The following is a 12,220-nucleotide window of genomic DNA, read 5'->3' as shown; positions in this document are numbered from 1 at the left end:
TTTTCTGATATCTGTGCAAGAAATAACAGGACAATTGTAACCCATACTGAAAGACCTTCGTGAATAATAGTACGAATAAACTTAATGGCTGCAGCTGTATCAATCAAATGATTAAAGAAAGTAGAGAAAGCATGCATTAACATCTTCCCAACTCGTAGAAAGTGACTGAAGAACTTTTTCTGAAATTTGTGCAAGAAATAGTAACAATGTTGATAGTTGACTTGTATGCTTTATAGACATGTTCATGTCTATGAACAAATTCATATGAACCTGTTTGTATGAAGGTAATGATGCAAACTTGCTTCCATGTTCTTTTAGATTGATGCTAAATTGCCATAGAAAAACAGTATAAACTATGTTCTCGTCCACAAAACCAACTCATAGACCTAATGCAAATGGCAAAACCCAAACTAAACATCAATGCATTTGAGAAATATTCTTACCCAGAATAGAAATTTTTAGATTCTCCTTCCTTGTCCTTCCTCCTCAGCCACAATATCACGTGAGAATGACTGACTCTTTTAAGTTTGATAAAATGCTTTCTTATGTTAATTTAGTAGAAACTTTTCAGAAGAATTCTGCTTGGAGCTATTAGTGTCGCTTTCTGTTTTTGATCCTTTTCCCAATAGATTCACTTGTCTATTACACTTTCTTGAACATCAATGAAAGAACCACACCTTACCAAAAAAGAAAAAAGTACATTTTTTAGACCTCTGAAAAAGATTAGTAACTCTGGACGCATTCAAATTGCTAGATATACATTACTACAACGAATTTTTTTAGCAAAAGAATCACTCTAATAATCGAAATAACTAAGCATCACATGATAGCAGAGCATCAGGTGTTAAACAAACCAACAAAGATAGAAGGACAGAGTTCTCATTTACAATTACCTCTATTGGACAGCAATGATCCATAGCAGATGATCCATATGAATCTGTGAAATACCCCCAAACACAGATATATGAATGTATGCAGTACATAGACAAATATGATCCACTACCTGGTAAAGATTTCGATATGTTCATATGGCCGAAATCTCGGACCAATTTCATCTCTGTGGCTATGGATGCTAGCCCCTCTGCTGACCTTCGACCCAACATGATAGATGAATCAATCGATCAATGTTGATACAGATAAGAGTTAAGACCACAATGATCTAACGTCAAAGTTTTGCAGGCAATAGAGAATGTGACTATCATTTGGAGAAGGAAGAGAAAAGCTAAGTGGTGTCCGAAACTTAACAAATTAATTTGATTGGATTCGATTGGTTAAAGAAAGTTTTGACCATGACTTTTCCCTAATTTGTTGAATTTTTTTTTTCAATTTACATTAAAAACAGATTGTTATTCACTGATTATGCTCATCATTATGATTAAAATATCAAGTTTAGCAGCAAGTCATCGTTCCAGAGTGGATGGACCAAGCGTGTATCTAACACATGCAGAAAAGAAAGAAAGTGAATCCCAAAAAACATCGTATTACATCTTTAAGAAAATAGACCAGCAGTATTTTAAGTACAGGACAAAGATATATATTGGCAATAAGAAAGTAAGGTGAAGTTCTGCTCTACAACTGCAAATGAGTTTTCACAACTTGTAGTTGCTTCAAACAATTTACAACCATTTCTTGAATCACTTGCAGAAGCAGCATCTGAGGCACAGTAACCCGTTTCTTGAATATGCCATTGCTTGAATTCAGAACCTTAATGCTCATTGTTGGTGCAAAATCTGGATTACCGCTTGTCGTCATGTTATGCAAGGTATCTAGTGGATCGACATCATAGATAGTGCCCTTTGCATTTTTTCCACAACATGTACCGATCACATTCACGAAATTAGGAAGCGAAGCAGTAGTTTCATCCTTCAGGAACCTTGCTTCTTCCTATAAAACACAGAAAATAAAATCACTTGTGAATCATCCGAGTCCTCATTCCAAATCTTGACAGCAACATTTCTAGACTTTGTGCCAATCTGAATTGTTCTGCAATATGCTTCACCATATGGGTAATGGGGTTGGGTCCAATCCTTTTTGTTACATCGAACCCATCAGTAAACGTCCTTTAACTGTTTTGATGAAAATACAACCAACTCTGAAGACCTCTTGTTGCTATCATGGAAGGCATCTAGCCCTGCATTAACAAACATAAAAGCAACAGGTTAGACAGAATACATATAATAACATATAATACAGAACAATTGTAGCCCTTCTTAGTGAAGGAATTTTGTGAAAAGTAACGCAGATTGTGAACATTCTCGGAACTCAAATAATTCAAGAAATTAAAGATATAATTGGATCAGTTTTAACAATTCAAGAAATTAAAGATGGTATGCATTTCAACATCTTCACAAACTCGCAGAAAGCGACTGGAGAACAATTCTGAAATTGTGCAAGCAATACTACGATCATGATAGCCTATGACAATTAAATAGTTTTCTTGAGTGCTTCTTCAAGTTACGAATCCAGTTTGCCTTTCTGCGTGTATGTTTGTTTTGGTAAGCATGTTGTTTTCATTATCTTTTGAAGATCAATTATTCTCAGTTGGTTGAATTGATTAGAAATTCTGCTTAAATGCCTTTACAGGGTTGGATGATTCCATCTTCTTAAAAGCCTTTCAGAAATAGATGGAACTTGAAACTGTCATTAACAGCATAAGAGGTAACTTGGTGTCCCGCTTTTCCATCAATTTGGCTTATTTCATTTGTCTCCAGTAACAAATATCAGAAAAAAAAATTTACAGGCTCTTTGTTTTTGCGAAAATAAATGGAGATTCATCTTAATTTTTTTTTTAGATTCATCATAAATTATGTTATCAAAGAAGCAGCCACGACAGCTTTTCGGGTTCAATTCGAACATGAGATGAGCCTATCATCAATCGCACTTGGATGAGCCCATCTATCTATTCAAGAACATAAATTTACGTCTGGGGATTCTGATCCTGGTAACATTCTACCTTGTGCTTTTTGTATTACATTTTCAGGCTTGTTACAAACTGCTTAATATCAAATTGGCCCATTTTTTTAATTTAAGGGATGGCCAGGAAAAAAAAATAAAAATAGATCCCTGTTGTCATGGAGAACATTATATCGATAAATTAATAAATCTAATATTTGTCATGGAGAAGAAGAAAAGAAGTTCCTGTTGTCAAAAGAAATATGAACGCCTACAGAGCAATAATGTGAAAAGGACCACCAGAGAACGCATCATTAAAGATACAAAACCGTGTGGTGAGAAAGACGAAAGAAAATTCAGTTGACAAGGCAAAAGTGGAAAAATTGTCAAAAACACACTTCTTATATAACAGCATTGGAAATTTGAACGACAACAATTCAATAAGTATATATTTTCTTGATATATTCCTTAAATTTTTTTTTTAACAATTATATGTCATACTTGTGGTATATACCTTAATTATTTATTTTCCATTATAAAAATTAATTTTTTTAATAACTCTGCCCAGGACCAGGTGTGGAGCTAATCATAAATGCAATGCAGGCTCATCATGATCCTGAACTCTTGGGAGAAGATGCAAAAGATTTCAAGCCGGGGAGAGTGGCCAATGCTGCCAAGAAGCCGCCGAACTCGTTCCTCCCATTTGGCTTAGGCACTCGCATTTGCATTGGCTATCTCCTTGAAATTGCTTTCGGTCAAAGTCAACCGCTACCGGTAGCGACTGACCATTTTTATAATTGTCACTCGCATTTTCATTGGCTATCTCCTTGAAATTGCTTTCGGTCAAGGTCAACCGCTACCGGTAGCGACTGGTCATTTTTATAATTGTCACTTGCCACGTGCACAGTCAGCACGGTAGCAGCTGACTAAAAACAAAAGAATCCATGCGCTGCAGGCTGTAGCGATTAAAAATAAGATTTTTACTGTACTAATTGGACACGGCAGGTACAATTTTGTATCATCCCTCTGTCAAACATTTTTTACTGTGCTGATTAGACACGGCAGATATAATTTTATACCACCCCATTGTCAAACATGCATTTGACGGATATTTTTTTTTTTTTTTTGGGTATATTCTGAGAGATTAGCCCAGTTGACTCCAAGTCGCCCTGAGTTCTCGATAACACGGCTATTTAGACTGGTCAGATTACCTACCAAACACTCGTTCCCTCCCTTCTATCCTTCTCTTTTATGCAGTTTCTGAAGACGAATATAAATAGAAAGAAAAAATCTCGTATCTTGTTGTTTAGCCAAGATGGCTGTGGCGGCTGTCAGTTTTGCTGCGGAAACAATTGGCAACCTGTTGATTGAAGAAACGAAGTTCTTACAAGGGGTGAGTGACCAGGTGGAGCAACTTCAGCTAGAGCTAAAGCGGATGCAATCGTTCTTAAAAGATGCAGATGCAAGGCAACATGAGGAGGAAAGGGTCAAGGTGTGGATTTCACAAGCTAGAGATCTAGCTTATGAGGCCGATGACTTGATTGAAAGATATGCTTTCAAAGTCGCGTCACGAAGGAGGAAAGGCATTAGAGGCATCACAAAGAGCTGTGTTGGTATCCTGAATGAGTGCTATGCTAGGCACACCACAAAAACGGGTATTCAGACTCTGAAAACGAAAATCTCTGATCTTACCAAAAGTTTTCAGGAATATGGGATCGCAGCTGTGATGGAAAGACAGGACGGCGCAAGTAGTTCATCGCATCAACAATTGAGGCGGACATATTCCCATGTTGTCGAGGATGACTTTGTTGGATTGGAGGATGATGTTGAGATGCTGGTAAAGCATCTGTTAAGGGGAAGCGATCATGATCATGAGATCGATCAACACTTTAGAGTTGTCTCCATCTGTGGGATGGGTGGCTTGGGAAAGACAACTCTTGCCAGAAAGGTATACAATCACCCTGAAATGAGGCGCTGCTTTGATGGTCTTGCTTGGGTATGTGTCTCGCAAAAGTGGCAAAAGGAAGACATTTTGCAAAGGATCTTGCTAAGCCTAATCCCAGAAAAGAGAAAAGAGATACTGGAGTGGAGGGATGAGGAGCTAGTCAGGCAACTTTTTCAAATCCTGCAAAACAAGAAATGTCTTGTGGTTCTTGATGACATTTGGGCCACAGAACCATGGGAATGTATAAAGCAAGCATTTCCAATTAGGAACGACGGAAGCAAGATCTTGGTTACCTCTCGCAATAAAGATGTGGCTTTGCATATTGATCCCAGTGGTTTGCACCACCAACCGCGCTTTTTAAGTGAGGACGAAAGTTGGCAGCTGCTTCAGAGGAAAGCTTTACGGGGCAGGTTTCATGGAGGTACATGACTTCTTAAAACACTTTATTTTTTTTAATTAGTTTGCTAAATTGGGCTTTACTTGATCTAGGGATGATAAACTGTAGATCTTGAGGGTTTGTTTGTTGTGGCTATCCTTTTTAGTACATGGTAATTAAAGAAAGGAAATTAATCAACTATCTCTTGAGTTGTTGGCTACCATAAATATACCCTAGATTTTTGTCGGGGTGAAAGGTGTTTTAGTGCTCTCAGTTGGATCTGTCCCCTCTTCTATAATATAGGTGTATGTATATATTGTTGACCTTTGATTAAAAAAAAAAAGAAAAGAAAAGAAACTACTAGAGGATAACAGGAGGAATTACATTGCCATGCAATTTTAATTACTGTATCTAAAAGCCAAAGGCAAGAGAAGAAAAGATGAATGTTAATACTGATTTCTGCCAAAAGGCTCCGTTTAAATTGCATTTTTCATGATTTTTCATGAAAAAATCACTGTAATGATTTGATATATGTGAAAAAAAAAATAATAAAAAAAATGATCACGAAAAATAACATAATTTTTTAACTAACGGAAAATGACAATTCAAACAAGACCGAAGATTGCAGGGGAGTCAAACAAGAATTATTAGAGCACAAAGTAAAGTTTTTTCTTTTTCTTTTTCTTTTTTTTGGTCAGCGGTGTCTAGACCGGGTCTCACAATGGTTGAGGGACCTAAAAGTGGACCCCGCCTTTTTGTGAGATAGTCGTATACTTTGTACATTCACTGCGGTCTATAAGAGAACGTCACTTTAGTTGAGTGAATGGACTATATGAGTGGTTGATAAGGAGTTCATAATTAATGGACTATAAAGTATGGGAGTATTTTCCCCTGTTTTTGGTCTATGCTCTTTTTTTTTTTCCCACTTTTTTGTTAAGCTCACAAGTTTTATTGATTTAAGCACACAATGTACAGGAAGAGAGAAATTCCCTAAACACGGGCAAAACTTCTGTTTCTCCCAAAAGTCTAGCACCCCTTTACATATCTTCTGTTTCAAATTTTATTGACTAAACAACAACAGTAGATAATCCTTCCTCAATGGAATTGGCTAAATTTTTCTCAAAGCTTCTTAATTTTTTTCCTCTAGAATAGTTTCAATTGATTCAAAAAAATTGGACAAAACAATTTTACATTAGAATGGGAAGCAACTCAGTTAGGTTTTACTTTTGTTTTCTTTTTTGGATTATTCATAGTTTTCATACGTGAAATGCTATGGGTTGGATTTAGAGATTTAGGGTAGAGAGCCATGTTTTTAAATTTGGACCGAACCGGTCGAATCGGAATCGGCCAAGTGTCCGGTCAGAGTTATCTTAAAAACTTGAGTTGGTAGAAACTCAATCAAACCCGGTCCAGAAACCGGAAGAACCGATAAAATTGGATTTTTTTAGTTTTCCTTTTTATTGAATTTTTTTTCTTCCTTACCTCTAGCCCCAAATCCTCGTGAGCTCTCCCCTCCTCTGCAAATCCATTTTCACTCTTTCATTTCAATTCAACTATCAAAAGTCAATGATTTAACCTTTTTTTTTAAACAAGATCTAATCTTGAATCTTGAATTCAAAAGAAGAAAAGAACCAAAAAATGCAAAAAAGGGAGTGGAGGAGAGAAAAGTTTGAAAAAAACAGATAAAATCTTGATGTTTCATGAGTTTGAGAATAAATAACCAACAAAATAAGAATGAAAATGAAATTACAAAAAAAAGTAGTAGAAGAAAGAAGTTGCAGTATGGCAAGAGACGGAGGAAGATGAAACTCTGGTAATTGTGCTCTATGGAATGCGTCGGGAGTAGAGAAAGAAATGGGAATGTGATGTGGGGTTAAAGCATTTTTAGTATTATGTTTTGACCCTTAAGTTGTTAAAAACTATTAATATATCTCAAATATTTCATACTTTATAAATATTATCTTAAAGTTTGTTGTTACTTTTCAATTAAGTCTATAATTTTAATTCTAAACTTGTCAATGTTTATTGACTAATATATAAATTGCTACTTGATTGTTCTAATTTTTTAATATTTTCTTGTTCAATATATTTAAACATCAAATATATATGAATATACCTTTTTTGATATTAACATACTCTTAGGTATTTTACATATAATATTTTAATTTTTCAATAATTTTTATTTATAACGTCATCCGATTCGACCCTGATCGAATCCATTAACCCTTAACTCCTGAGGTTGATCGAGACGATACCCAATCCGAGTCTGAAAACATAGGTAGAGAGAGGAATGGAATCATGTTTAACTTGAGTTCTATCTCATAATTAAAGTAGGGCGCTTGTTATCATTATACTTTTTGGTGTAACATAAGATTCATAGTCCTAATCACGTACAAAAGAATAACAAGAGTGAAATAATCTAGCTAAGATATACAAGCATCAGGCAAAAGTACATAAAAATAGAATTCATCTCATCATATAGCTTCAAGTAGGGTGCAAACGAGTCGAGTCGAGTCGAGTTGAGTTTTGATCTAATCGAGTCGAGCCTCCAGTTAATTTTATGAAACTCGAACTCGAGTTCGAGCTCGTGCTCGACGAGTTCAAAATATCAAGCTCGAACTCTAGTTTAAAAAAATAATTATTTTATTTTTAAAAATAAATAAAATAATAAAATTTTTTAATAAATAATAAAATATTAGGAATATATATGTAATTTTACTATTAAAATAAAAATAAAAAAAATATATATATAATCGAACTCACGAGCCGCTCGCGAGTCAATGAGTTTAATGTTTTTGAACTCGATCTCGAGTTCGAGTTCGAGTTCGACTTGATTAGCTCGACCTCGACTTGAACTCGATATTGACCGAACTCGTATTCGAGCCTCTCGCAAGCAGTCCTGGCTTCAAGGCCTCTGGAGAGTTTCCTTGCACCGTTTCTAGCTAACAACAGTGGCCTCAGCATTGTTCTATCTGCTCCACTTCTATTTGAGGATGAGCCACAAGCTGTTTGAACGCATCCAAATTTCTAGCTTATGAACAATAGCAGAAAAATAGCCACCTTTCTCATTAACCATACAAAAAGAATCCGAGGAGCAGATAAGCAATTCAAAGTCACCCCACGCAATTTTTCATCGAAATTAGTTGCTGCTCTGTACACCAAAAATTGTCTTTTACACAACCTCCTTAATAGCAACAACAAACAGAAAATAGAAAAACATCCGTGATAAAGATTCTAGAGCAAAGCAACAAAATTGACAATCGGGATCAACTGTCAACCCTTAAAGAGCAGTATCCTCTTACGTTGTTTAATAGTATAACTCTGCCTTCTCAGTATCCTAAGAGTTCTATCTCAACATGAAACGCTAACAAGATAACCATTATTTAGAATGTTTATTTATGCATAAATATTTATTTTCAATGTGCGTATATATATATATACTCATGATGCTAGTCTAAACTAGGTAAACAGACATGTTAAATTGTTAATTAGTTGGTACACGAGTTAATTCAATGTAGTGCACATACATTGAGCAACTCGACACTTCTATAAGTAATAAGACTAATAGAACTCATCATCTCTCTTTGACAGAACATGAAGATTTCAAAAAATTGGAAAATTTAGGGAAGGAAATGGTGAAAGCATGTGGGGGTCTTCCATTGGCTGTTATAGTACTCAGCGGAACTCTTGCCACCAAGAAGGACCTGAATGAGTGGGCGACTGTCAAAAGAAACATTAAAGCTCATCTTGGAAGAGGAAACAACTTGATCAAAGAAGAAGGAAATCTGCACAAGATTTTAGCTTTAAGCTATAATGACTTACCCTACAAATTGAAGCCTTGCTTCCTTTACTTGAGTAGATATGAAGAAGACTCTGACATAGACACAGAGACATTGTACCAGTTATGGATTGCAGAGGGTATAATATCAACAAAAGATCAGACTGGTGAAGAATCAATGATGGATGTAGCAGAAAGATGCCTGGGAGAATTAGTAACACGGTGCATGGTTCAAGGTAAAGCCCCTGATGATGATGATGTGATGCTATCCTCCGTTGGAAGATCATTTGCTTCGTGTCGCCTTCATGACTTAATGAGAGACCTAAGTTTGCTCAAGGCCAAAGAAGAGAATTTCTTGTTATCCATGAACTTTTACCATGATGGAATTCTCGATGAGCATGGCAACAATGATCACTCACGAGTTTACCGTCTAGCCGTCCATTTTTCCAAGGAGGATGTAAGGAAATATGTCCCTCCAGCTGAGAAGAGAAATACTAGGCACCTTAGGTCACTCGCGTTGTTGGTCTCAGGTTATGAAGGGCGTCTTCCTAAGAAAATGAAATCTCAATTCAATCGGTTCAAAATGCTCAGAGTGTTGGCCATTGAAGGGATCCGTCCTACGTTCTCGGAAGCTCCCATACATAAAAGTGTATTTATCCTAGTAGCAGATCACTTGAGGCTCCCAAAAGCTATTGGGGAGCTGATCCACCTGCGATACTTGAGTTTGAGAGGTTCAGTTTTCCTCTGTTTGCCATCGTCCTTGGGCAACTTACAAAACTTGCAGACACTTGATTTACGAGCCGGAGTGTGTAGAATACCTAATGTGCTTTGGAAGATGAGACAGCTTAGGCACTTGTATCTTCCGGCTAATTACGCTGACCGTATGGTGGGCAAGTTTAACTTAAATTTGTGCTGCAAGAAATTGCGACTCAAGGGATTGGACAAGCTAGAGATCTTGGAAAACTTCTGTCCTCCGACTTGTTCATCTCAAGATATATCCACATTGAAGAACCTTCGAGTATTATCCGCCGTGGTGTTCACGGGGAACTTTGATGACGAGTACTTCCCTGTAGAAATCCATAGATTAATGGCAAACTCAGACCACGTGCGTTGCACATCCCTAATTATTGTCTTCAACAATGACATAACACCCGCTGTCGCCTTAACCAAGAAGAAATTGTCAGATGCTGTTGGTCAATGTTTCTCTAGTCGCAATCTTCAACTCCTGGAGGTACATGGTCCACTGGCCAATTTCCCCAGGTACGAAGCACAGTACATGTATGCAAGCCTTCTTAAATTGAAACTAACCACAATGGAGATAGAGGAAGATTCCATGGAAACTCTGGAAAGGCTTCCTAATCTCCGGTCACTCCACTTGCGAGATCTAAATATTCTCGGGAAAGAGATGAGGTGCAAGGCAACAGGTTTTGGCCAACTTAGATTTCTTCGTTTTGAATTTCTACGGAACTTGGAGAAGTGGGATGTTGATGAAGGAGCCATGCCCAACCTTTCGGTCTTGACAATTGTATATTGCACGAAGCTGGAGATGGTTCCCAATGGATTGAGATACGTTAAAACGCTGAAAGAGTTGAACATTGCATCGATGCCAAAGGAATTCACAGATAGAATCCAAGCAGTAAATGGTGAAGATAAGGGACAGGATTTTGACAAAGTCTCCCATATACCCACCATTAGTGTGCGTAATATTTTATCCTGACTCAGCAGATCAGGTAGGTACCTCTGATTAATTTCTTTTTGTTTAGCATCTCAATTTTCGGAACATACATCCATTTGATTCATTAAGCCTTGTGTGGTACTTAAAACTGATCCTAATTGATTTTAACTTGTGCTGTTAGGATCAATTTGACGGGCAAGATTAATTCACTGCTGGAATATGATGATGCTCTCAAACCTTTTCCATTAGAGTACAACGGAGTCGAGCCTCCCCTTGTATTAATTATGTGTCTCATGTCTATGATTTTCACTCAGCTCATACTCTGCATATTTCTTGATGTAATTTGTCTAATTAGAGTTTGTACTGTAATTTAATGCAGATTATATTTTTAATTAATGATTTTTTTTTATAATACCTTTTTGTTTAAACAACAAAAAATAGCGCAGATGCCCTAGATAGCACAATTAGTAAACAACGGAGATAATTTTTTTTTTTTTTTTGTATTTCATATAAAATGAACTGAAAGATATTCGTAGTTTTCAGCAAGCCGTAAGAAATGTGTAATAAACTTTTGACTATCATATTTCGTGAATAATAATACTTCAATTATTGGTAAAACTTTAAATTTGAGTAAGGATAATGTTACATCGTTTGGTTTTATACAAAACAACCAATGATACATAGCATAATCTTTTTCAAATTTGTGTACATAAAACTATTAAGACTTCAAAATTTTAGTCAATCTAATAATGCATGTATTAGCCCAGTGAGCAAAAGAGGCTCAGCCTTTTAACGACAGCAAAATATCCATAAGGATAGGAAAAAGGCAGGTCGTAGCTGGACTTTGCTGTGGTTATGGTAATCGTCGGTTGCCAAGAGCCTTTCTGGTCGCCTAGTCCTTGAAAACCTAAGGCTTTGTTTGTTTCATGGGGGAAACCGTGCAAGAAAAGTATGTCGTGGGAAAAAAATAAAGTGAAATGAGGTAATGGAAGGAAACTAATTTTCCCAAATGTGTTTGGTTAACAAGAAAATGATGCAAGAAAATACAAATTCTTGTATTTGTTTAACCGGAAAGTCGCAAAAAAAATTGGCTAATGTATTCATTAATAGAAAATATTCAATATTAAACTTCTTTTTGGTATTTAATATATGTAATAAATATAACATTTTGCATATTGGAAGAATTGTTACCTCAAAATTAATCACATTCTCTAACCATAAGTTAATATGTGTGTAAGCTATTTCACAAATATATAGACATAAAAGAGGAGCATAAAATGCAAAACAAAAAAAGTACTAATGTCGTAAAAAGTCAACAAATTACTAATTCATTAGTTGTTAAAATAAGAATAAAATGTCTAATTACAAGCCAATTTTTTGAATTGTAAGTTCTAAGATATTCTAATTTATGTAGAAGTTTAGAGTAGAGGAAATAATTTAGAAAGAAAGGAGTTGTAAAAGATAATTAGTTGAAACTTTTCGGTGACTCACTTTCGTATAAATTTCAGCAAGAAAAATTTTAAGGAAAATGAGGGGAATGTAGTGGGTCCCATA

General features: G+C 36.0%; 1 protein-coding gene across 1 annotated transcript; it reads left to right on the top strand.

The window, feature by feature from the left end:
• Positions 1-4,090: 4,090 nt before the first annotated feature.
• Positions 4,091-11,078, top strand: LOC113695229 (putative disease resistance protein At1g50180). The gene is made up of 3 exons (XM_027214249.2): positions 4,091-5,258; positions 8,805-10,721; positions 10,848-11,078. Exons 1-2 carry the CDS (start codon positions 4,208-4,210, stop codon positions 10,706-10,708), a joined length of 2,955 nt encoding a protein of 984 aa, XP_027070050.1. The 5' UTR covers positions 4,091-4,207; the 3' UTR covers positions 10,709-10,721; positions 10,848-11,078.
• Positions 11,079-12,220: the final 1,142 nt, after the last annotated feature.

This window comes from Coffea arabica, chromosome 6e (genome assembly GCF_036785885.1).
Source record: "Coffea arabica cultivar ET-39 chromosome 6e, Coffea Arabica ET-39 HiFi, whole genome shotgun sequence".
NCBI lineage: Eukaryota > Viridiplantae > Streptophyta > Magnoliopsida > Gentianales > Rubiaceae > Coffea > Coffea arabica.
This window is presented reverse-complemented; position numbering and strand designations above follow the sequence as displayed.